At 36.9% G+C, this 25,000-nt stretch overlaps 1 protein-coding gene across 12 annotated transcripts in view; it reads right to left on the bottom strand.

Moving 5' to 3' along the window:
* Positions 1 to 25,000, bottom strand: part of RUNX1T1 (RUNX1 partner transcriptional co-repressor 1) — a 120,622-nt gene that overhangs the window by 981 nt on the left and 94,641 nt on the right. For 11 of the 12 annotated variants that reach the window (XM_075582768.1, XM_075582775.1, XM_075582799.1 and 8 more), the window contains 7 exons: positions 24,885 to 25,000; positions 21,612 to 21,862; positions 20,855 to 20,940; positions 19,014 to 19,215; positions 13,143 to 13,211; positions 6,724 to 6,914; positions 1 to 706 (listed from right to left, as the gene is read on the bottom strand). The exon at positions 1 to 706 is cut by the window's left edge and continues 981 nt beyond it; the exon at positions 24,885 to 25,000 is cut by the window's right edge and continues 66 nt beyond it. In XM_075582768.1, the coding sequence (XP_075438883.1) occupies positions 431 to 706; positions 6,724 to 6,914; positions 13,143 to 13,211; positions 19,014 to 19,215; positions 20,855 to 20,940; positions 21,612 to 21,862; positions 24,885 to 25,000 (1,191 nt within the window). In that variant the 3' untranslated portion in view covers positions 1 to 430. The remainder of the gene's footprint in view (positions 707 to 6,723; positions 6,915 to 13,142; positions 13,212 to 19,013; positions 19,216 to 20,854; positions 20,941 to 21,611; positions 21,863 to 24,884) is intronic. The other variant, XM_075582756.1, reaches the window with a different exon arrangement.

Below are 25,000 nucleotides of genomic sequence, written 5' to 3'. Positions count from 1 at the left end.
ATTTTTCCATCATTGCTATAAAGAACAATGTGATTTTATTTTATTTTTTCATATTAGCATTTTTGCTTTCAACAGCAATTAGCAATCTCTTGGTTTGCTGTTTGGTAAAGCGTCGGTTAATGAGGTCATCTAGTTTAAAATCCCAGCTACTGAAAAATACCAGGGAGGAGGTCAAATCTAGCATTTTTTTGTGTTATATTCTTTGCTCTCATTTCAGTTTTCTAAAGAAAAGATACCTTTGTTATCCATAAGAAGTCATTGTGACCCGTTACTGGCCTTCTGTATTTTACTACTACCTCAAAGATAAAAGTTCACTGTTATTGTAGTATTGAATTATGATAGTTCATTTTAAATCTTTGAACATCTGAGAATGAGGAATTGGTTTTCTCTGTGTCTTAAAAGTTTTTTTTTAACAATTCAGTTTTGTTTTTTAACGGGCAGCTGTCTCTATGGTGGATGGGGTACCAGGCGTGGTAGATCGTGTAGTGGCTGCTGGTGGTGTGTCAATGGGGCTTCCGGCGCCACTGCTGGGTGTGACAGAGGAGCTGACTGCTGGTGTCTCTCCTTGCTGCTGAGCTTGAAGAGTCTGTCCACAGATGTGATGATGTTTCTCCCAGTCTTTGTGCTGACAAAAAGATCCACAGTATCGCGCTGTGTTGCAACCACTGCAGGTCTCACTCGCCTTACGACCACAATTCCAGCAACTCTAGACAAATAAATCCATAAGAACAATTAAAAACTTATCTCTGTTCATTGCCTCAAAGAATAACATTAAACGAACTGTAAATTATAAGCACAGGTGGGAAAAGTATGAAATGTGTTCTGAACACATGGCGAGACATTTGTTCAAATCCACAGAATTCGCCTTATTATAGTGAAATTGGGAAATGCTATGTAAACAATCTGCTCTAGTTTTTCTACAGCTGATCACAGAAGATGCTACCAGCATAGACATGTTCTGATTTTACAATGGCTAAGCTGTGTGTTTTAGACTATTCTTGCTATTTTGTAGCAATTTCAAGTTTATGAACAAAGATACAAAGATGGATATGACATATTTGCATGCATTTCTGCAATGTTTGGAAACAAAAATGCATTTCATCCCCACTCCTCACCTTCTGCACAATTTAATGTGTAGTTTATTGGAAACGTGTGTCTAAGTCTGTTTGCTTGAGAATATCATACCAATACAACAAATGATTAACACCAGCATAATCTGCAGACAAGAACACAGGGCCGCCGACAGAGGGGGAGAGCCGGGGCAAGTATCACGGGCCAAACTGCTTTGTCCGGCAACCGGGCCCCGACTCTACCCAGCTGCGGGCTTCCCTCACTGTCCCATGCAGGGTCTCTCTCTGACGTCGGCACGTGCACCGGCATGACAGAGAGGCCCAACACGGGAGAGTGAGGTAAGCCGACACAGCGTGGGAGAGTCAGGGCCTGAGACCATCCCTAGCGTAAGTGTGTATTGTATGTATTTCAGGGGTGGGGTTTTATTTGTATGTATTTGGGGGGTGTTTTTTTAAAATTTATTTTGTATGTGGGGGCGGGGGGGGGTAATTATTGTGGGGTGGATTGTGTGTTGTTTGTGGCCTTGGGGGAAAGGGAATGAGTGTGAAGAAGGGGGGTTGAGGGGTTAATTGATGGAGGTGGGAGTAAGAGGGGGTGTAAGAAAGGGAGTGAGGAAGAGAGGCTAAAAGTGGGCCCAGGGCCCAGAGAAATCTGTTGGCGGCCCTGCATGAACACAATTAAATATTATCCATGTGACATCATTCTCAACATGTAGTTTTCACTACAGCACTCTCACACAATCACAGGTAATGTATGTTTATCCCCATTATTGAAAATATCTTAATAAATATGTAGAACGTGGGGTGTGTTCCCAGCACTCAAAAAAGATACAATAATAATAAAATATATCAACAATATATTGTCTTTACTTATATATTGAAATTTACATGGAGCAAACATCCATACATATCCATAATACTGATGTGGGCTAGATAACAAATCAGAAACATATAATGCTTCTCAGATAATACATAAATACACACGGTGGAAAAATGCACAAGGGAAGGGAGACACGGTAGGGATAGACAAGGGGAAAGAGATGGGGAGGGGGATAAAACAGTAAAACGGGAATAAGGGGGGCAAGATTTCGGGATACATATCAAGCAAACTGTGCAGCATAACAGTCATTTTTAATGCTATTATCTCATTAAGAATTTATGCCAATTGCGAAGAATGACTGTTTATGTTTGATACGTTTCAATAGAGTTTTTAACGCAGACTTGGTAAGCAGACAAGAGATGGTTAAAATAATCAACTTCACTATGCGTCAAGTGAACCATCTACTTAATATTCCTACTGCTCCTGACAATCACTCTCCTTTTTGCACACTAACGCGGACGGGGCTGATTTATCAAAGATTAATTGTGACAGCAAAATTGCAGCAAAACAAGCAGAAAACAAGCACAAGTTTCATTATCAAATATTACATTTCCGCTGCTATCAGTGGGATTGCTTTAACAAATCTGTCGCTGTTTTTGCATCAGTTTTACAGCTTGAGACTTTGACTACCAATATACCTTGGTAAACTGACATTTTTCATAGACCCTTATTGTTAATAATTATTATCAGGGAAATTGATAAATAGCCGCTAAACTAATTAAGTCTATTTTTTTAAGTTAAAATGTCTACATAAGAGAAATTTTATTTTATAAATTAATATTGTGAGTTTGATTTTCTAGTGGGTAAAATGTGTTAACCTTCTTAAAAAATATTTTATTGCATACAAATCTGGAATAGTCAGAGTCATTTTTTGGAGGGTATTGGAACCTTTGCCATGTGGAAAGATGGTAGCTATCCAATACTCACTGGCTCCGTCAGATTAAAATCAGATGTGGCTCCACTCAAAAGCATGGAATATACAGAATAAACCAGATAATTACAAATGCATGTGTTGGGATTTTTTTTTTTTTCTAAAATTGTTCCCATCTTTTGAAAACACTTCAAAATATCCAAAGGAAAAAAGTTTCCAAACACAGAAACAGATGTTTTTTTGGTAGTTAAACTTTCAGATTTCAGACTTCTTGTCTGGCATCACCTGGTTTTAATTCAGTCCTTCTGGTTTCAGGTTAATTTTGTCTAAACTTAGCTCAGTTCTGGAGATGTCAAAACGTATTACTGCAAAGCACAAATAGTTTCAGGATATGTTTACTTTTGCTCCAACGTAACGTTTCAAAAGACAAAGACTCAACAATGCCCTTTTTTTTAATCAATTTGTGCTAAAATTACAGTCATGCCCTACAACTTGTTACATACATGTTTGCAATTACTCTACCAAATGATATGATATTTAATACTGTAAAGGTTGATTGGATAGTGCCATAACATTAACATGTGAGAAGAGTGGATGTAGGTCTCTCTGGTGCTCAGGCCACACAGTGTAAGCATTCTGGCAGCGACATAGTTAATGCTAGTACTCTTCAATGACTCTTGTGAACTAATAAATACATGCTGCACGAATCTGGAAAATTGTGCAGCATAGAGAGATTAGGACCCAGAAATAGGGATTTTGCTGGAGAGAAAGGGTTGAAATAAAGCGAAAGAGGGAGAGAGAGTGAAATCCCAAACTGCTTGTGACATTTTTTTGGTGCAAAGCCAGTGGTCGATTTTGTATGGACATTTCTCGCATCTCTGTTTCTTAAAGGAGCATTTCATGGCGTTTTTTAAATACAGGAATGAAGCAGAGGGTCTCCGGAGTTGAACCCCATTTATTTCAGCTCCAGGAACCCCCTGCTTCCAGCCATACTTACCTCCGAAGGGTGTGCCAGTATCTCTCTGCAGTTTTCTGCAGTTTACAGCTCCCACGTACATGGGCCAACAGGAGGACGCACCAGGCGATGTCCCTGCTTCCTATTGGCCTGCAGGGCCTGGGAGCTTTGACAATCCGCCATAATTTGAAACCTGGAGTGGCTACCAGCACCCACTACAGAGGTAAGTATCTCCGGAAGCAAGGGGTCCATGGAGCTGAAATTAATGGGGTTCGGTTCCGCAGACCTCCTGCTTCAAATTCAGTATTTAAAATTAAAAAAACGGGGGGAAATGAAAAAAAGACAAACTGCATTTATTGTCTCTTTAATAGTGATGTTTTAAGGTACACAGAACTAACTTAATGTGCACAAATACACTAATCAAAATGTTACTTGTTAACATCTTAAGATGCCAAGACAATTATGTGAAGGTCTAGTTTGATTCCTGCAATGAAACAGTCAGCTTCCCTTTTGACTCTCTTCCTGAGAAACTTTCAGATGTTTAAAATCTATTTCTTTTGTCTTTTGTAACTCATCTGCTATGCATTAAATAGAAATTCTGGGCATCTACTGATCCCACAAGGGTCTTTCATCCTCAAAGAAGTCTGCAACAAATTAAATTCTAGCCTTCCCTATTAAGTCATGGATACACATTGGATCTTGAGCTTTGTGCCAGTTTTTCAGCTCCACATAGTTTTCTAATTGTAGCCTTTTAACCTATATTCTCATGCTTAAATCATAGGAAAAGATGATGAATTTACTCCGAGCGATACTTCAAAAATACACAATAGCTGCTCACTAGTGGACATTAACAGTTGGAGAAACACAACATATCTAACGTACTGTAAGCCATTACTCCTGCTTCAAGGGAGTTATAGATTAAAAGAAGAGGCAATTCTGCAGTGGCATATGATGCATACAGGTGTCACTTCCTTTGTCCTTTGCATAAAACCTTGGATCTAACAGTTTTGTTTTTTTTGGTCATAAGATTTTTTTATGAGATTTATATATTACATATTATGTATAGGAGGGGTCTGTTAATAACATTATTTCAGCACCTTTTCTCATGCTACCCCTAATTAGCAACATATTCCTAGACAGCTCATGTCCCACTATGGATCTTAACTCTTTTGCCCAACAACATCGCTCATTCGTCTTTTACTGTAGTGATGGCTCATAAAATTACAACCACTATCACACACACTTCCAGAAACAAACTGAATCTTACACTAATTACACGGAAACAAGTTTAGTCAGTTACCCAGTAACCCCAAAATCAAAAGAAACCACCAACATGTTGAAAAACAAGGTCAAAACCCTATGGGGCTCATGTACCAAATGGCATTTTTGTCATAAAATTGATGCAGAGAAATTTCAAATGTAATTCTGCACATTGCACCTATGTACTAACCTTAGAGAAGGAGCGGCTCAGTGAGTAAAGATACTGAGTCTGTAAACCATGACACAGAGATTGAATGAGGGGAACCTGGTTCAATTCCTGGTGTCAAATATATGGGAGCACAGAGATAGGATGTGTGCTTGGTGCCCATATATTAATGGTATGTAGTAAAAAGTAAATGAAAGGGACACCACAAAAAAGTTAAATGTGCATCAAAATTGTCCACCATGTTGAAGCCTAAAAGGGCTGTTTATATTAATAGCGCAGAATTAAGCTACAACATATTTTTTTTTACATAGGACGAATGTTTTATTATATAGGTTAAGAAAATGTATTATTTTCACAGTATGGCTATAATAGATAATATTGAACTAGCAATTTATATTTACGAATACTAGTTCTAAATAAAAAATGCACGTCATTCTGTTTTAATTTAAAATGTATCAATCAGGTATTCAACATAAAACAATGCGCCAAACTTAATTTCAAACAATGATGCGTCATGTACTGTATGAAGTCACATAATGACCAATATACATACGCTGCACACTTTATGATGGTTTGTACTAGTTAACACCAAATCGTGATGCACAATAAAAATTCAAATATGACCATAGTATACACACCCCGATGTGGCTAAGACAGTAACATTTTGGGGGATACTCAATATGGAATTCTGTAGAGGATAATACTTAGTTCATCATATGTATTGGGAAACTCAGAAAGTGCAGTGTCAATCAATGGTACTACCAAGTTAAAGTAGGAGGAACCAAGAAGATCGGTGTGATCTAAAACATCCTGAGAGTGCAGGGCAAATGTGACCAAAGGATCCGGAGTCGGCTTTTACTTTTAACAGAATCCAATTGTGGAATTCATCAATCATTTCTGCCTAATGAAAATTCTACTTTAGGTGCTGACTGTCTAAGCAGCTAAATCAAAGTATAGTATGAAGTAGTAATATGTGTCATATAAAACGATATCTCAATATATCTTTGAGTGCACATAAAGTTTCATGGGGTGTTTTTTGGGAGGGGGAGCAGGGGGTGTTATATAAATACTCATACAACGGATTAGGGTCAACTAAAAACATCTGCTCATGTGCAACCTATTCATTTTACTTATAAAAAGGATTGAAAATGGTCCAGTGCTGAGACCTGGATTTCAATAGGCTACGGTTGAATTTATGGTAAAATTGGTCTAAATCAATTAAACGAATTTACCTTCAGGATTGCAAAAATGACAGCAAATCTTCCAGGACTCATCCAAAAATGGGCATTAAAACTAAACTGGTCAGTAAATATGTATAGCATAACGGTGATACTAAACAACATACATGTAATTTGTTTGTATCTAATCATACAGTACTTATATGCTCGCTAAAAAAATGAATGCTTGTACATGGTGCTACAAATGCAATTAGGTGAATGATTCGATTAATAAGACAAAATGAACTCAAAAACGATGATAGTCATAAATAAATGCATACAGTTCCTCTAGCATGTGTCATACCTCGCTTGAATCTTCCTGCTGATTGATAACAGTGAGTGCATCCTCTGCAGCTTGACGTTTGGCTTCTGCAACTGTACGTTCCATTTTTGCTCTCTCTGTAGTAATCATTTCATGGGCTTTCCGTTCTGCTTCTGACACTGCTTTCTGTAGCTCTCCCATAGCCTGCCGCTTAACCTCATTGACTGCTTCCTCTGGGAATAAATCAGAAGGTTTTTAGCATAAAGTAGCATACAAAGGTTTTGGCACTTACACTCCGTTAACATACTGGAACATATTGTTACATTGAAATTCATAGGGAAACCCATTGTGACAATAAGACTAAGGCCATGTAAAAAGAAGACCCATTTTTAGCTTTGCTAACAGCGGTACCAGATATTTCTTTGAAAATGTTACAAGGCCTGTTTCTTGAATATACTGCACACCTCCCCTTATTTGTATTCCGTTCGACTAGAAAAAAAACCCGATAATTTTATGTAATTTCCAATATAGTAAAAATAAATGGGTGCCTCTTATATTACAGACAGCGCCTGTCCATAGAGCAATTCTACACCAGGCCAATTTTCATTTATTTTACTGCATTAGCAGTTTTGTACACTTGAAGGGTAGATTCTTACAATGAAACCACACATCTTATTTTTATCATGGTGTGAGTGGCAAAGAAAGAAAAAATTGTACAAGTTTTATATGCTTATTGCACTTTGACAATAAGAAGCATCAACCTGTTTTTTTTTTCATTCAGCCCACATTGTTAAATAAGCAATAGCTGTTTTTTTTTAATGCTGATAAAATGGAGAAAAAGTGATACCCAAGACATATAGAAAAAGAAAGAAAGGGAGTGAAGGATATGCCGGGTGTATTAACTGGTATTTACCCCTGTTGAGGTTACTCTATTTTGGTGTATTTAAGTAAACTACTAGATAGGTCTGTCTCTGTCTCTCTGTCTCTCTGTCTCTCTGTGTCTCTCTGTGTCTCTCTGTGTCTCTCTGTGTCTCTCTGTGTCTCTCTGTGTCTCTCTGTGTCTCTCTGCGTCTCTCTGCGTCTCTCTGCGTCTCTCTGCGTCTCTCTGCGTCTCTCTGCGTCTCTCTGTGTCTCTCTGTCTCTCTGTCTCTCTGTCTCTCTCTCTCTCTCTGTGTCTCTCTGTCTCTCTGTCTCTCTCTCCTAAAATAACGTGATGTTAACCATTCGCCAATGAGCTCAAGAACGGTTATAATTTTTTGTTACAGTTATCTCCATGAATCAGGAGTTAAACTCATTGATAAATAACACCCAGTTCTGTTTTAGGTACCCTCACGTTATTTGTCCTGATTAAACAGAGCATAGTGAATCTGGGCCTACTGTATGTACTACTGAAGCTTAAAATAAATTATGCCTGCAAGGACAAAGTAATACTTATATCTGTTTATAGAAAATCGGTGTCTTGGATGAAGCGTCAAAATGGAAATGACACCATGCAGGAGAACCTAATTTAAGGATAATTCCTTGATACCGTAGCAAGTCACTTTAGAGGTCATGTTTTAATTCCGTAGTTACTGACACGTGACAAGTTTTCTCATGTGAAAAAGTGTGCCCTGTTTTTAGGAAGGATTGGTTTAACATCCTGATTATGAATGAAGCACATTCTTTATTTACTGGTTGCTAAAACATTGAGTTTTTCATCTTAACCATTATCAGAAAAAAAAAACACTTTAATAAATCATACTGGGAACATAAGCAATCTTCTGGATTTTTACCATGTGCACCATTTTGTTTTTACACTTCTACATGTCACCATTGTTCTCCACATGCATCCAGTGCCAATATAGTAGACTGTTAAGTCTATGCAGAATGCAGTGTGAACAGTCATTCTGCATTAAATAATACATTATTTTATTCTTCCACTTTATTTCCAAGCCGTACTGATACAATGTGTACCAATCTTGCAATAAGTAACATGCATCACTATTCATTTGGTGTATTGAGCTTGCATATTGTATTTGCAGCATATAACAACTTTGTATTACTGATACTAATTAAAACCGTTCCATGGATTCTCCCATGTGATGATGGCATTAGACAAAGAGACTACCCTTTACGGACTTTCCTTTGCTTCCACATGACTACATTTATCACGCAGTCTGATACGCTCTGTTTGTTTCCCACTTGCCGGGGGTTCATTTTGAAACCATTTCTTATTATTCAATTGGAACAGTTTAAACATGATTTGAAAGTACAGTTCACTGGAAAATATATCAAAGCCAAAAAAAAGATTGTAACGCCAGGGTGTCACGTGTAGTGTTATGTACAAACGTCTACGTGATAACTAATACATATTGTTTACATTTCAAGAAAATGAGGTAATGTAATTATCAGAAATAGATATCCTCCACTTGAACCAGCTTATCTAATTTTCATCTTTATTCAAACCAAAATGACAATGATTAATTGAAAACGTAATAAGCAGCAATTATTAACTTGGCATACGTAGTACCAATTAACACTCGATTAAAACTAATTATGACATGTTTCATTCAAGTGTTTTCGCTTAATTGTTTCACTCACTTAAAAAGCACCTTAATTAAATGTTCTGTTTAATTAAGAACATAGATTTCTAATAGAATCATATTAACAGATATTAAAAATTAAGAGCACATGAACAGCACAGGAAGCTTTTGGTTATAAGTATATTTAGAAACCACTAAAGAAATTAAATTTCCCACAGACCATTAGCAATCGCACACGGTATAATTTCTATTATTACACTCATTTTAAAACATAATGCATTTTTAAGCATAAACTCAATCCAAAAAAATATATATTTTTTTAAATGCTGATAATGTTAAAATACAACCCATGCAGCATAAAGTAATTTCCCTGTAAAGCTTTTAATCAAAAAGAATTTCCAAATATGTCTCGAAAAACATTTTGTGTGTGAAAACGTGTTTTGGGGGGATGGGTGGGGGGAAATCATTGCCTTGAACAATACTGCCAGGGCCTAATTTACTTTGAATATTCAAGGTGAATTAAAATTCTATCTAAGTGGCAATACAGGACAATAATTTTTGCTTACGATCAAAGCTGCAGCTTGACTAATTGTATATGCAAATCAGGCAATTTATATTTAAATTATGCATTCCTATTCTAGTCCCACAGGCACACACAGATCTGCAAAGAGAATTGATAGGACATTTGCAAGGTGTTTGAATATTTATTACCAAATGCAAACAATCCATGTTAGCTCAAAAAGAAATATACAGAGGGAAATGTACAAATACTGTAGTATTATAATCTTTATGAATTTAAGCAAACTCAGATGACGGTCTTTAGGATTTAAGTATTATTTTCACAAACCCGGCATTGTTTCCAGCAGATTTCAGTCTGGCCTTTTTCGATTTGTCATTTCAAGTGTCCAAGATAAACTAGGGTTTCCACAACTATTTTAAAAGGCAAACAGTAGTTTGGAATCCTGATTTAAATGGTTTAACTACAACTATATCAAGGTTTTTCATTCAAGTTTCAATAGTATAACGTTCAGTGATTTTTTTGGGGGGACCTGCAAAGCATCTAATAGAAATGAACTGTAAGTCTTTCCAACTCTAAAAACTTTAAAAAAAAAAGAAAGAAAAAGAAATGAAAAAATCTGACCTTGCTCATCTCTACTTTATAATCTTATATTATATCTTTGAAATCGTATTTTACACCTCGAAATCCATGCATCAATTGCATGTTGAATCTGCAAATGTGATTGTTCTCACAGGATTAATTACAATTATTTGTCGTATGATGTTTAGAAAGACAAGGGAACATCAACGGGGTCATAGCGTAGAGCAGAATGTGTTAGACGCACTGCTTGGGATTTTGGAGCAGAGCTGCTGCATGTGTAAGAACAGTTTCTTACATCTGAAACAGAATGTTAGACTTACACTACTTCAGATCTGAAGGATGTCTGGGGGCACAGAGAGTGGCGCAGGAAGACACAGACAGTGATACATCTCATTATAATGTGTACATCATGCAACTCCTCCTCAACTTGTCCTACTGACACTACCAATGGAGCACGTTAGGCTACATGGAAGAAAATTGGAACAAAATGCTTTGATACATAGGTGCCGGGTGAATATTCCCCCTTTTTGCTCCAATCCAAAATGTCCGTGATACATAGACCCCAATATATGTGTGTGTGTGTGTGTGTGTGTGTGTGTGTGTGTGTGTGTGTGTGTGTGTGTGTGTGTGTGTGTGTGTGTGTGTGTGTGTGTGTGTGTGTGTGTGTGTGTGTGTGTGTGTGTGTGAGAATAGGACATAATAGTTTGAAGGTATCAAAACCATGTTGTTGGAAGAACAACATCCACCCTACATTTCCATACCCCTCCCATCTCTTTCAAAATCTCTATTGATTTGTCTCTCTTTCCCTCCCCCTATCTCCCCTCCTCCCCTGTCCTCCTTACTCTCCCTCTCATTCTCTTCCTTTACTCTCTCTTTGTTTCTTTCTTCCTCTACATTATACTGTACTATATAGTATATGTGTGTGTGTATATATATGAACCATTATCACCTAGCATTCAGGGCTTCCAATGCAGCAAGGGATTCTGTGAAATTATATGCAAATGAGCACACGTGTCACCTTTTGTCTGAAATCCATTTGTACATGGAACCCTTATAAGCTAATGCTCGCTGTTAACACAGCTTTTAAGCACAGTATAGGAATCGGATGCAAAGCCAGAGAAACCACTCACAGACATGTTTAAACCTTAATGGGTCTCATCAGTGTGAGGTTCGATGTACGGGCTCTGCAATTTTCAAGGCAGTAGGATGCAGACCTGTCTAACACATGTGAATGTGCTCACAAGTGATCTTTTTATTTGCTATATGCTATACGGTAGAGGTTTCTTGTTGCCTTTTTCACCCACCATAACTTAAAATGTGTATGTGTATGTATATACTGTGTATACCCCGGTTTAAGGACACTCACTTTAAATACACTCGCGAGTAAGTACATCTCGCTCAATAAGCAAACGGTAGCTCACGCATGCGCCTGTCAGCACGTCCTGAACAGCAATACTGGCTCCCAACCTCTACCGAAGCTGTGCGCAAGCGGGGAGACTATAGAGCCTGTTACACATGTGTTATTTACATCAGTTATGCACGTATATGATGATTGCAGTACAGTACATGCATCGATAAGTGGGGAAAAAGGTAGTGCTTCACTTTAAGTACATTTTCGCTTTACATACATGCTCCGTTCCCATTGCGTACGTTAATGCGGTGTATGCCTGTACTATATATATAGACATATATAGCCATTTGCAGCTACAGTGATCAACTAGTTATATTAATGTCTGCAGTCTGTATCTTTTATATTATCTCTATAAAACCATCTGCAAACAAGGTTAGAGAGATATAAATAAACAAATAATGAAATACAATACAACAATGGAAAAAGATCATTCTTTAAAACGAATAGTAGAAATAATAGTAACTTAAAGATGTGGGATAAATCTAACTAACATGTGGAGATGTGCACATGGCTACAGAAGTGCTTTGCTACATTTTTTGCACATTTTCCTCCCATGTTGCAATTATTGGAACATTTCACATTGCTTGAAAATGAACAACATTTTGCAAGAATTTTGCAAATAGGCCTAGATTTGCGAAGCGACATTAGGCTATTTAATCGATACCCTGAAATAAAGCTTTTGTTGGAGAATCACATGATAACGCACATTTTGGTGAAACATTCACACAGTTCTACCAATTATCACCATATTATCATAAAATGTATACTTATAACCAACATTCAATTAAATACAGTACTAAGCAACCCCCTTGCTGCTGTAGTGTCGGGGAGCGCTTTGCATATCAGAGCATTGCTAACTCATGATGGCAAAGGGGTTGTTAGAATTTAGAAGCTTTTTTTTATATCTATATTCAGAGAGAAAATAAAAACGAAATAATTGAGAATATTATTCTGTTATTCATTGGTTTGTGATGTCTTATAAGTGATAAGGATCAAACAGCACACATAAAACCATGTAATTATGAGTAAAATGAGATTTCAGTCTAAGAACCTAATGAAAAGCAAATGGTATGTACAGGGGAATCGCAATCTGCCCGTTGTTGCTACACATATAAATGTACACTTTATCCCCCAATTAACATATGTTTACTGAACCATTAAGGAGCTATATTTACAATGTAGCTGTATTTTGAATACTGCTTTGGTTAGTGCAGTATAATGACACAGAAAATATCACGATTCTTTTCCAAGGTTGCAGCGTTTCTACAAAAGCATTCTGAGCAACCGTATTATAATGTCGAGTTGTTATTGAAGATTATTGCAATTTTCCTCTGTTACTAATCAGTCTTTTTTGATTCCTCACATCAGTGCATTAACAACTGCACACAGCTGGCAGAACACTAGGTCTGTGTTTTTAAACAATCCTTACCAGCTTTCTTCCAGATCTCTTCTGGCACGTATCCAGAAGCAGGCCTGTGAAGGAATTCCCGATGTGATTCTGTAACGAGTAGGAAGAGAAAAGAGCATTGTAAGTATTGCTCATTTGTTGGTACTTCCGCCTGAAAGTAATGCCCACTCTGATATCATGCTCTAAGTATTGTCTACTGTATACACAAATCTCATTGTCACAGCTGTTTCTCGTCTTCTGCAGGAATGTCTGCAAAATGCCATTCTTAGACAGATCACAAATATTCCAAAAGAATGAATGCAAATTGGTGTTTGTATACTTGTGTGTATTAACCTTTCCTTCCCTACTATATGTAATATTTATTATGTAAGTTAATGGATGATGTCATGAATGGCATGTGGCCACTATTTAAAAGGGACAAGCAGGAAAGGCCTTTAATGTCTTTCATTAATTCATTAATGTTCATTAATGCCGTTACTGTTGCAGCCACAGCTTGCTTCAAAGCTTTGCATTGCCAGTCTTTGAAGAGGTCAAATGAAGATCTATGCACAATACAAATATAAGCATTTATTAAAGAGATATAAACTCGTGAGAGTGCATCTTCACATATCTCACAGGTTTCCCAAACGGAAACATCACACCGTTTTTCAACTAGAGACACCACGATTCTGGTTGGAGATATGTAAATGAGCATGCTAAGAATGTCACCTTTGTATGGGGCATTCCTAAAGTTGTAGAATTCTGCAGGGTGGAACACCTTGATCACTTGGTTAAGGAGATACAAAGCAAGCAACCCTATCAAGGACTTCTGTTGTGAATTTATGGCAGATGTCACTTTTCTACTCCATCTAACTTAACTGTGTTTGATTTGCTAACATGAATTGGAGAATTACTCCTAATATTATTTAAATATTTGTTAAAATATAAAAGGGATGATAAAAAAAATGTGTATTGCTTATGTGTTTACATGAAAAGGACATCCCATGCATTTGAACTGGAAAGATGTCATGAAGAAAAGAGTACAATGCAAACAATAATTGCTGTCTATTGACCTATTGTATGGAATGATCAGACCTGGGACTCAAAGTGTGTGAAAGAGGATATTTTTTCTCATGAAATTCAAAGTACCCATTTAACACTGATTATTATTATTTTAAATGTAATTAAGCCGACCTGTATCTTATTGGTACCTATATCTATTTAACAATTAATACTGTGCTGCTGCATAAAGTTAAAAGTGGCATAAAGATCATTTAAATATTGCAGGCAAAGAAGAGTGGGTAAGCTGTATAAGTAAATTGTGCTTCATTCTAAACACTAACTCCAAGAATGAATCCTGGGCCTAATAAATATATACTTTATCAAGTTTCCACTACCAACAATTTTAATGAACACAGCTTCAAACAACTTAACATTTGTGACTGACTCTTCCTTACGCTGTTACAGAGACCCCACTGTGCTATTATAGCTGACAGAGATGAACCTCCATTCAATTAAAAAAAACAACAGACATGGGTTTTAAGAATAAGTTGATTTTATGTGATGGTGACAAAGTATTTTACTGTGAATATACAAGATTAATCCAATTCCAGCCAATTGAGATGACCAAATACAATATGTAAAAAAAATGCATAAGCAAAAACGTGAAATAAGGGTGCTAAAAACACACTATCCTGGTCTAGATAGCAATAAAACTAATAGTAGTAAAGCTAAAATCAAGAACACAGGGACCCCTGATGAAGGTGCTATTATGCACCAAAACGTTGGATGCTGTTATGACTTTTAAGTCATTAAAACTGACTATGACTTGACCTATTTGAATTTTTATTCATTTCTGGTGTGATTGACTTTAGCTTTACAGCCACTTTAAAAGCATAACATCCGACATCAAGATTTAGGTTAGGGAGGCTTGAACAATTCTTATCATTGACTGTGGTTTATAAGGTTTATAATGTGTTTTGAAGCACGTTCATTCTATAGCTTTTAGGCATCTGGACTGGCAAGTATACAGTCAATAACACATAGTAATGACATATGTAGTTTGTAGTTGTGTTTTTTCCCTATTATACTTTGAACTAAAGATATCTAATTCAATAAGAAGTTTACTTCACAAAGCACTCTTCCGTGACAATCAAGCGACATATTGTAACCATAGAAATATAGCAGAAGTAGAGAGCAAACTCTTCCAGGAACAGTTTAGCAGAGTTGTTGAACAGCTGTGAAAAATATATGACAAAACTTTGTGGTATTACAAATTAGGCACTAAAAATATTTTGTTATGATTTTCATCTGAATTAAATTATATCTGATTATTTGCAGAATTGTTCTATCTGTGCGCGTGCTTGCCAAGAACAGTGGATCTCATTTATATTCAGTAAAATGGAATACTGGTCTACTTTCTTTTTGAAAGCCATAAAGGACCAGTGTTAAACAGCCCAGACAATCCAAAGTCAAATATATTAGTTATATTTGTGAGGGCAATCCCAGAACATAACTGATATATATACCCAGGACATACTTGAAAACGAGAGGTAACTCTCAATGTATTACTTCCTGGTAAAATATTTTATAAATAAATAAATAAATATACACACAGTTGTGTGAAAAAGACAGTACACCCTCTTTCAATTCTATGGTTTTACATATCTGGACATAATAACAATCATCTGTTCCTTAGCAGGTCTAAAAATTAGGTAAATACAACCTCAGATGAACAACAACACATGACACATTACACCGTGTCATGATTTATTTAACAAAAATAAAGCCAAAATGGAGAAGCTATGTGGGAAAAACTAAGTACACCCTTACTGCTTCCATAGGAATTAAGATGCTAAGTAGCAGACAAGTGCTGCTAATCAAATGCCTTTGATTAATTGATCATCAGCAAGTGTGACCACCACTATATAAAAGTCAAAGCTTTAGCAGTTTGCTGGTCTGGAGCATTCAGGTGTGTTAACATAATGCCAAGGAGGAGAGACATCAGCAATGATCTTAGAGAAGCAATTGTTGCTGCCCATCAATCTGGGAAGGGTTATAAGGCCATTTCCAAACAATTTAAAGTCCATGATTCTAGAGTGAGAAAGATTATTCAAAAGTGGAAAACATTCAAGACAGTTGCCAATCTTCCCAGGAGTTGGCATCCCAGAAAATTCATCCCAAAGGTCAGACCGCGCATGCTCAGAGAAATTGCAACAAACCCAAGGGTTGCCAGGAGAAAGCCTCTTCTCTCTAAAAAGAACATCGCAGCACCCGCTTAGGTTTGCAAAGTTGCATCTGAACAAACCACAAGACTTCTGGAACAATGTCCTTTGGACAGACGAGACCAAAGTGGAGATGTTTGGCCACAATGCACAGCGCCACGTTTGGCGAAAACAAAACACAGCATATCGGCACAAACACCTCATACCAACTGTCAAGCACGGTGATTGAGGGGTGATGATTTGGGCTTGTTTTGCAGCCACAGGACCTGGGAACCTTGCAGTCATTGAGTCGACCATGAACTCCTCTGTATACCAAATTCTAGAGTCAAGTGTGAGGCCATCTGTCCGACAGCAAAAGCTTGGCTGAAATTGGGTCATGCCACAGGACAATGATCCCAAACACACCAGCAAATCTAAAACAGAATGGCTGAAAAAGAAAATAATCCAGGTGTTGCAATGGCCCAGTCAAAGTCCAGACCTCAACTCGATTGAAATGCTGTGGCTGGACCTAAAGAGAGCTGTGCATAAACAAATGCCCACAAACCTCAATGAACTGAAACAACGTTGTAAAGAAGAATGGGCCAAAATTCCTCCACAACGATGTGAGAGACTGATAAAGTCATACATAAAACGATTACTAAAGGTGGTTCTACAAGCTATTGAATCATAAGGTTTACTTAGTTTTTCACACATAACTTCTCCATTTTGGCTTTATTTTTGTTAAATAAATCATGACACGTGTTGTTGTGCATATGTCATGTGTTGTTGTTCATCTGAGGTTGTATTTACCTAATTTGAAAACCTGCTATGGAACAGATGATTGTTATTATGTCCTGATATGTAAAACCATAGAATTCAAAGAGGGTTTAATTTCTTTTTCACACAACTGTATATATATATATATATATATATATATATATATATATATATATATATATATATATATATTTTTTTTTTTTTTTTTCCAGAATGCACAGAAGAGGGAAGTCATATACATTCAACTATTTGTCTGAGGAAATGTAATAGGTTGAAACGTAAAATGTATTGTTCATTTTGGCATCCCTGACATTCGTTACAAATCTACAAAAAAAACATTACCTAGGCTGAAAAGCATTCACTGTGAGTTGCAACTTTTTTGTGTGTCTAAAGTCAATATAAAAAATATGCATATGCAGAACCATAACCCTAGTTATTTGGGAAATAGTTGAGATTTATTACAAACAAGATCACTAATATTCAAAAACATTTCCTGAACAGTCTCATTATTTTCCAAAATTGAAATGTTTTGACTGACAAATTATTTTGTGAATTTTTGATATTCAAATTGCTTGTATACAATCTAGGACCGTAGAGCTGCCAGGTGTCAGGTTTTGAACCGGACAGACTGGTATTTGCCCCTGTGTTCATTAAAATATGAGAGGTAATAGCGGACATGTGTGTGTCTGGTATTGCCTCTCTGAACGTGCGGCGGCAGAGCCGAGACAAGCGTCCCGGTGGCTGTTGAGAGGGTGAGGGCTCGGCGGCCGGACAAAGTAGTTGCTGCCGGGCCCGGCTCTCTTCCAGCTGCAGGCCTCTCCCTCACTCTGTCCCACGCTGAGCATATGATGCTGGCGCGCACCGGGCCTCTCTGACATCAGCGCGCACCGGAAATAAGCTGGGCTCAGCTCCAGTCCTGTGCCGCCATCATAGGGAGGCCGGGCGCACGCCAGCATCAGGTGCTCGGCGTGAAACAAAGTGAGGGAGAGACCTTCAGCTGGGGGAGAATCTGAGATCATCCCCAAGGTAAGTCTGAATTTTATATGTATTGGGGGAGGGTGAGCATATTTTTATATGTATTGGGGGTGGGGGTATTTTTATATGTACTTGGGGGGTGGGTGCATTTTTATATGTATTGGGGGTGGGTGCATTTTTATATGTATTGGGAGTGGGTGCATTTTTATATGTATTGGGGGTGGGTGCATTTTTATATGTATTGGGGGTGGGTGCATTTTTATATGTATCTGGGGGTGTATTTTTATATGTATTGAGGGTGTGGGGGTATTTTTATATGTATGGGGCGGGGGTATTGTTATGTGTATGGGGCGGGGGTTTTGTTAAGTGTATGGGGGAGTGGGGGTATTTTTATATGTATGGGGTGGTATTTTTATATGTATTGGAGGGGGAATTTTGATATGTATTTGGGGGTTGGGGGTATTTTTTATATGTATTGGGGGGTGTGGGTATTTTTTTATATGTGTTGTGTGGAAGATCACATCTTTTAACATTGTGTCCAGTATTTTTGGAGAAGCCACCCTATCTAGGAGCAATTCACATATCTCTTATTGCAGGCCCTTTAAGCAGAAAAATAGTAACCTTCTGTTCTGCGGTTCATGAAATTCCATAATTTAAGTATAGCCTACCCCGGTTCACAACATGACAATTCAACGGAGGATTTGGTAAAGACATCTCTGTTTTGATGGCTGGACCAGAAATATGTTTTGAACACTATACATAACAGTTTTATCTTCTTATTCCCGGCGAGTCGTAGTTACCAGCACACCCATCAAGTAAGACAGATACCCAACTTATTTGCCTGATATGCCTAGCACATCCACCTATAAGTAATGTAGGCTAATTCAGAGGAGAATCATAGCAGCCAACACGAATCTGGGGAGAATGGTTCAAAGACCCCTTGGTTCTGATAATGTACCTAAGGGGGCAGGATCTGGATTCACAGGACTCTGCTGTCTGGAATGGCTGCTGCTGCTGCTGCTACCTTTTTTTAAATCCTCTGCATCACTGTACCGCCTGATCCAGTAATTAAGCTCCTCGCGGTCAGCCTCCTGACATCGCCGTAGCACAGTGAGAGATCGTCTTGTTTTTTCCACCATATCCATTATGCAGTTTAACAGCTGTTTGAAAAGAGAAAAGAAAATGCATTGTTGAGACGTTATTTTAAACGGCTTCAAGTATAACATTCTTTTCAGCAGGTAGCGCCTCGAAATTGAAAAATGTATTCCTTGCTATTACCAATCTGAAAACGGCTTCCTGCACTATCCCTTTTTCTCTGAGCATAAAAGTATAATGGCTCAAAAGAAAGATATGGTTGGGAAGATGCAACATTCATTAAGCCGAGCTTTCAAACACTCTGAAAGTACTTTGATCTGCCATCTGTGATGCTGGTAGTTATTCTTTTTAAATATATTATGACTTAGTAATCTTGCATCTTTGCAATTTGCATAGGACTGCCGCAAACTGCAATGGAAATGTCTGTCATTATTTAGCTTTCGAAAAAACAATGCACGGAGACAATATACAACATATAAAGATGATATACTGTAAATTTGTTAGGCAAGTGAAGCATAGCAAAGGAAGACAAATCAATTCACGCCACAACTTTGGTGAACATTAAGAAACTGTCTGAACAAACAAGATATTGTTGCTAGAAATCTATGCTATAATTCTTGTCCTCTATCTTCCATCTATATGGAGGACCAAAATAAACGGGTATCACAGTGGTAAACGAAAGACTGAACATAGGGTCCTATTTACTAAGCAGTGGTAATCTAGAAGACACCTCCAGCACATTTTAGTATATATTATTAGTAATATTACCCCTCATTGCCCATTCAAGATGTCTGCCGGCATGGGATGTATTTTATGGAGCAACACCTTTTAGAAAAATGGCCCTTTATGTCCCATTCACTGGAAGTAGCTGTCAAATGTATTCCAGCATGGAAGGTGTCTTATGAAGCATTTCTTAATAAATGTGGTCCACAAGATATTGATTACATGGTTTAAGGAGCTATAATGATTGCTGATGTACTGTTCTCTGAGTAGCAAAAATGGCTTAGCTGTGCATTATAAGGTTAGAAGTAATATGAAGACATACATTAATCCTGTTCTATCTTCTGTGTTTAAACCCCAAACTCTAGTTAGAATTAACTTTACCCTTAAAGTTAATACCAGTTAGCGGAATCAATACTAAAAGGTCATTTTCCTTTAGTAGTAGTGTACATTGTCAAATGTTTTCTGTATATTTACATGCACTTAAATAATTCAAATTTGGAAAATATTAATTGTATTTTAGCCTAATATTCAGAAAAATATCTATAAAAAAAACATTGACCATAGTAATTATAAACAAATATAAAATGTTCCATATCCACATTTAGGAGATAATGTTAAACTGTCCAAGGACACTGTCTATTTATTGTAATAAGATTATATTATGTCCTATAATGACAGAAAAGCAAAATATAAATAAAGTTATTATTATTATTATTATTATTATTATTATTATTATTATTATATACTAAATCAATTACATATCTATGCTAAATCATTGTATATACCAGTGAGTTTTAAAAACATCCTAGTTTGGAACTATCAACATATTTGATTACATTTTAAGCCAGTCTAGTTACTAAAAGGAATTAATAAAAGCCATGATTTTGAGTTCAATATTTAACCAAATTTTAAATGATTAATTGTTTGACCTGTTCAATCATTTTACAATATGTTTTGTATGGGCAAAGTTATGTTTCTTACATGATCAAGATGTTTCCATTCTTCTGCCCATTCTCTGTCTGTTAGTCTGTGGTCAATCATTTCTTCTTGACGTGTTCCATGCAACCCTAGATGAAACAGAAATACAGTATATAGTTAAAAAGCACAAATGAATTCCCCTTGGTAAACTTGATTCTAGCTATCATTTTGACAATGAAGAAATCCAATATGTTTATAGATTTTTTTTTAAATAAAATTATTTGATATTGTTTTCCTTCATAATAATAAAGAAGAGCAGTGCCCCTTGAACGATACTGCCCAAAGAAGAGAGTATCGTTCAAAGTGCATTGGATATCTTTCTGCAGTGCTATTGGTGCACACTACAGGTATGTGCATTCACATTTTCTCTGCCATTGGTAAATTTGTTATTTAAACTTACGTCAAGAGTAGGAGGAGAGCCATTATAACCATCTTTGGCTGTCAGCTCTTCAGTGGGAGTTCAAAGGGCTTAATCACCACTTTCACCACAGAGAGTGACTGGCTGCGGTGTGAAGAGCCTCTCTCCTATTCTTAAATCGATGGCAGAGGAGACCTATTGACTTTTATTTTAATACAATAAATTATTATTTATTATATTTTGTGTTTTAAAAATGACCATAGTGCTTTGCACATATATAAAAAAAAAAAAAAAAGAAGAAAAGCAATACAAATATAAGGAGCGGTAATCGAGTTTACATGGCCTACAAATTGGCATAAATGCAGGAGACAATTAAAACCGAAAGAACTCTAGTTCTCTTACCCATGGGTCTATTTCTGTCCCTGAGGTCCCTGTGGTTGGGGTGTCTGTACGAGTCCCTGTAGTGGTGGGCAATGGCCATATCATCCAAACGATAATGCTGAGGTGGTGGTGGGGTAGGGTGAGGCAGACCATTGGGTTGATAGGATAAGCCATTATTTGGACTGTACCGCTGGCCAGGGCTTATAGTGCATGGCCGCTTGCTTGGATGCTCTGAGTGCAAAGGCTCTCTGTCAAAGCCATTTTCTTTGGTTCTGAAAAAAAAATATGTGTATTGTACTACTGATATATTTAAGTGCATGTCAATGTTTTAAACAGTGTTTGAAAGATACACTTGAAAAGTATCATCTAGAAAGTTTGACATGTTTGAAAATCTTCCATATTTGATCTGGTTCAAGCTGTACAAGTAAAACAAATTGGTAGTCTGCCTGGGACTGGAATCTAGTAGTAAGATAAACATAGTAAGCACTTTGCTACCATGACATGTCATGAACAAATGACTCAGATGCGTTTTCTCCTCACGTGTCAGTTTTTTCACTCTTTCGGTGACTGATGTCTCCCTGTGTTATTGTTGAAACAGATTGATCTTTTTAATGAGCCAGTTTAATAGACTCCAAAATCTCACCGTGGCTGCTCATCCATGTCAGACCATATGCACCAAGAAAACATTCAGTAAAACATAAAGCTCTGCTGTCAGACTGTTCATACCCTATTAAACCTAATCTAGATATCTACATAAATAGCACCAAAGAACCGAACAATCATTTGTTAGCAGAAACCTGCATTATATGTCAAAATATCAAAGTATTATTTTCTTAGTTTATATATTAATTTTATGCACACTAATGCACATTATATAATTACATTATATTGCATACTCTAAAATCCCCTGTGATCCCATTAAACCTATTGTATGATGGGATCATCCAAGTCCCACATACTCCAATGAATGTGTGTTGACTAAGTAAACAGGCAAGACTAAGGAAAAGTAGAGTTTAAATCACTTAGTCAACATGCCCAGCTACAAAAGCTATTATTTTAGATGAGTGGCAACATTCTTATGGAGATTATTAAACTGACACTTCAGTTTCCTTCTTTTGTGAACAAACTAGTGGGGCTAGAGATTCTGCATAATGCTTTTTCTAGTGTGTAATATTAGATGGCATCAGAACTTTAGTAACATACAGAAATGGTTCTGGATTTGGAAAATTGGATAATGTTTCAGAAAAGGAAGTCATATGTGGATGGTCAAAATGAACATTGGGGCAAGAAAAACATGTATCAGTTACATTTAAAACCTGAATGTTCTACTAGCTCAGACAAGTGATTTGTAAATAATTGCAGAATTTAACGTGGAACATACAGCATTTATTATTCAAGCCAATTGACTTAATAAAACATTTAAACGTAATCCTCAAATGATAATATAATTTATAAAGTAATAATCAACACAGCAACAGTTAAATTTAATTTTGCCAGGCTGGCAAAACAACTTATAAATCATGTTTTAAGTGATAAATGAATGCATGTTTGGTTAACTGTTTTGCTGAGCTTAATCATACAAAGATTTTCTAACACCTCTGTTCATATTTCTAATAACTAATGCAGGTAACTTTGAAGTTCTTTTCAGAGTGTGCTGAATGTCTACACTGGATTAATACAACAGTGCAAAGGAAAAATTCTACTTTCATCAACACAGTGTTCAATATAATTTAAGCCAGGAATCGTACACAATTTTTTCAACTCGTCACTACTGAGTCATTTCCCCCCCCCCCCCCCCAGCTTATCAACATCATGACAGGAAAATTTGCATCTGATCAGACTTTTAAAAGAATAGCTTCTGGCAACAATCCTTGGCATTTCTCATTTCATGCTTGAAAAGAGTGAGTCTGTGAAGATAACCCGATCAAAGAAGAAAACAATAGATGTGCAAATATGTGCAGGTTCCCTTTGCAATATAAATTTACATGTTTAAGCAAAAAAAATCTACGCAGAAAACAACATATCCCTATGAACATCCTATATCTTAAACATATTGATACAGTTTGCTATTTTTCTACTTCACTTCCTCTTAGAGGAGCTATTTAGTTGCATTTCTGAAACAAAAAAAAATATAACGCTTGCGACAACATCTGGGCAGGCTCCATGCAGACCAGACACTACATATACAATACATTTATAAACTGCCTGGTCATTATTTTCTACTACAAAGAGGAAGATAAAAACTAAAAATGAATAGAACATGTCAATTAAATCCCTTGCTTCTTGGGTCCTTTCTTGTTTTTTTGTTTTTTGTTTTTTTCATTCTTAGTACAAATGTCTTAGATAAATTGTGTAGGACCTGCAGAGTGAGGTCTGCTACGGCAATGCCAGACATGGAGGTAGGCACCATTTTCTTCACACGAGAAATGCCGCAAAAGAATCCTTTTTATCAGGATATTAAAAATAAGGGTAAATAGAAAAATATATTTGAGTCTTTTGGAAGATGTCAAGATGCGCTATGTGATATGTTTAACCTCCCTTATCTGTTGCTTTGAAAATCATATAATGTTCACTAAAGATTGTCTTGTAGTAAAGACAATACTTTTGCATTTGGGAGAACTAAATTCAAATGTTCATAGAAGGAAAAATTTCTCTCTCTCTCTCTCTCTCTCTCTCTCTCTCTCTTTCACTTGAGAAGAATGTAATGCTAATAACGTTACAAGGTACTAGTACATATCACTGGTACCATTTTCTGCATGGCAGTTCAGTTAGCAATCAATTCATTTGTACAACTACACAAAGTATGACAATCACAAGAATGGGAGCACACAAATGTTACATAGTAAATGAGGTTGAAAAAAGACATGCGTCCATCAAAACATGATTTGATAACAATTTTTTTCATAGACTATCAGGGTAAATATATTATTTGCTGAATTGATTCATTGCTACTTTTAATCAGGGCACGTTTACCATGTTAAACAATAGATGAAGTGTCCATGATGTGCATGCATTATGTACGTTATTCTGCAATATTGAATTCAGGCAAATAAATAGATTGGATGCAAATCCCCCCAAAGTTATATGACTTATTTTGATATGCCTGGAATCCCTGCACAGATGGAGGCGCTGTAAACTTACGTTCCAGGATTCACCCCAGGCTCACCGTGGCGGAGGTTCAGACCTCCTGTGAGGCTAACAGGTATTGCACCACACTGGTAACATACTGTATGTAGATTTCCCCACATGGTCCCTATCTGCGATTGGGGGGGGGGTGCAAACTGTGTTACCTACCTATCTGGAGTTCTCCTCTTCCCGTTTTCGTTCACATCGAGAAGCAACTCTGAGGAGTCAACAGGTGAGGTGGTGCTGGCATCCAGAAGCAGCTGCTCATGCTGAGCGAGGTACTG

The sequence above is a fragment of the Ascaphus truei genome, chromosome 2 (assembly GCF_040206685.1).
Source record: "Ascaphus truei isolate aAscTru1 chromosome 2, aAscTru1.hap1, whole genome shotgun sequence".
NCBI lineage: Eukaryota > Metazoa > Chordata > Amphibia > Anura > Ascaphidae > Ascaphus > Ascaphus truei.
The sequence above is the reverse complement of the archived record's forward strand: the minus strand, read 5'-3'. Positions and strand labels throughout refer to the sequence as shown.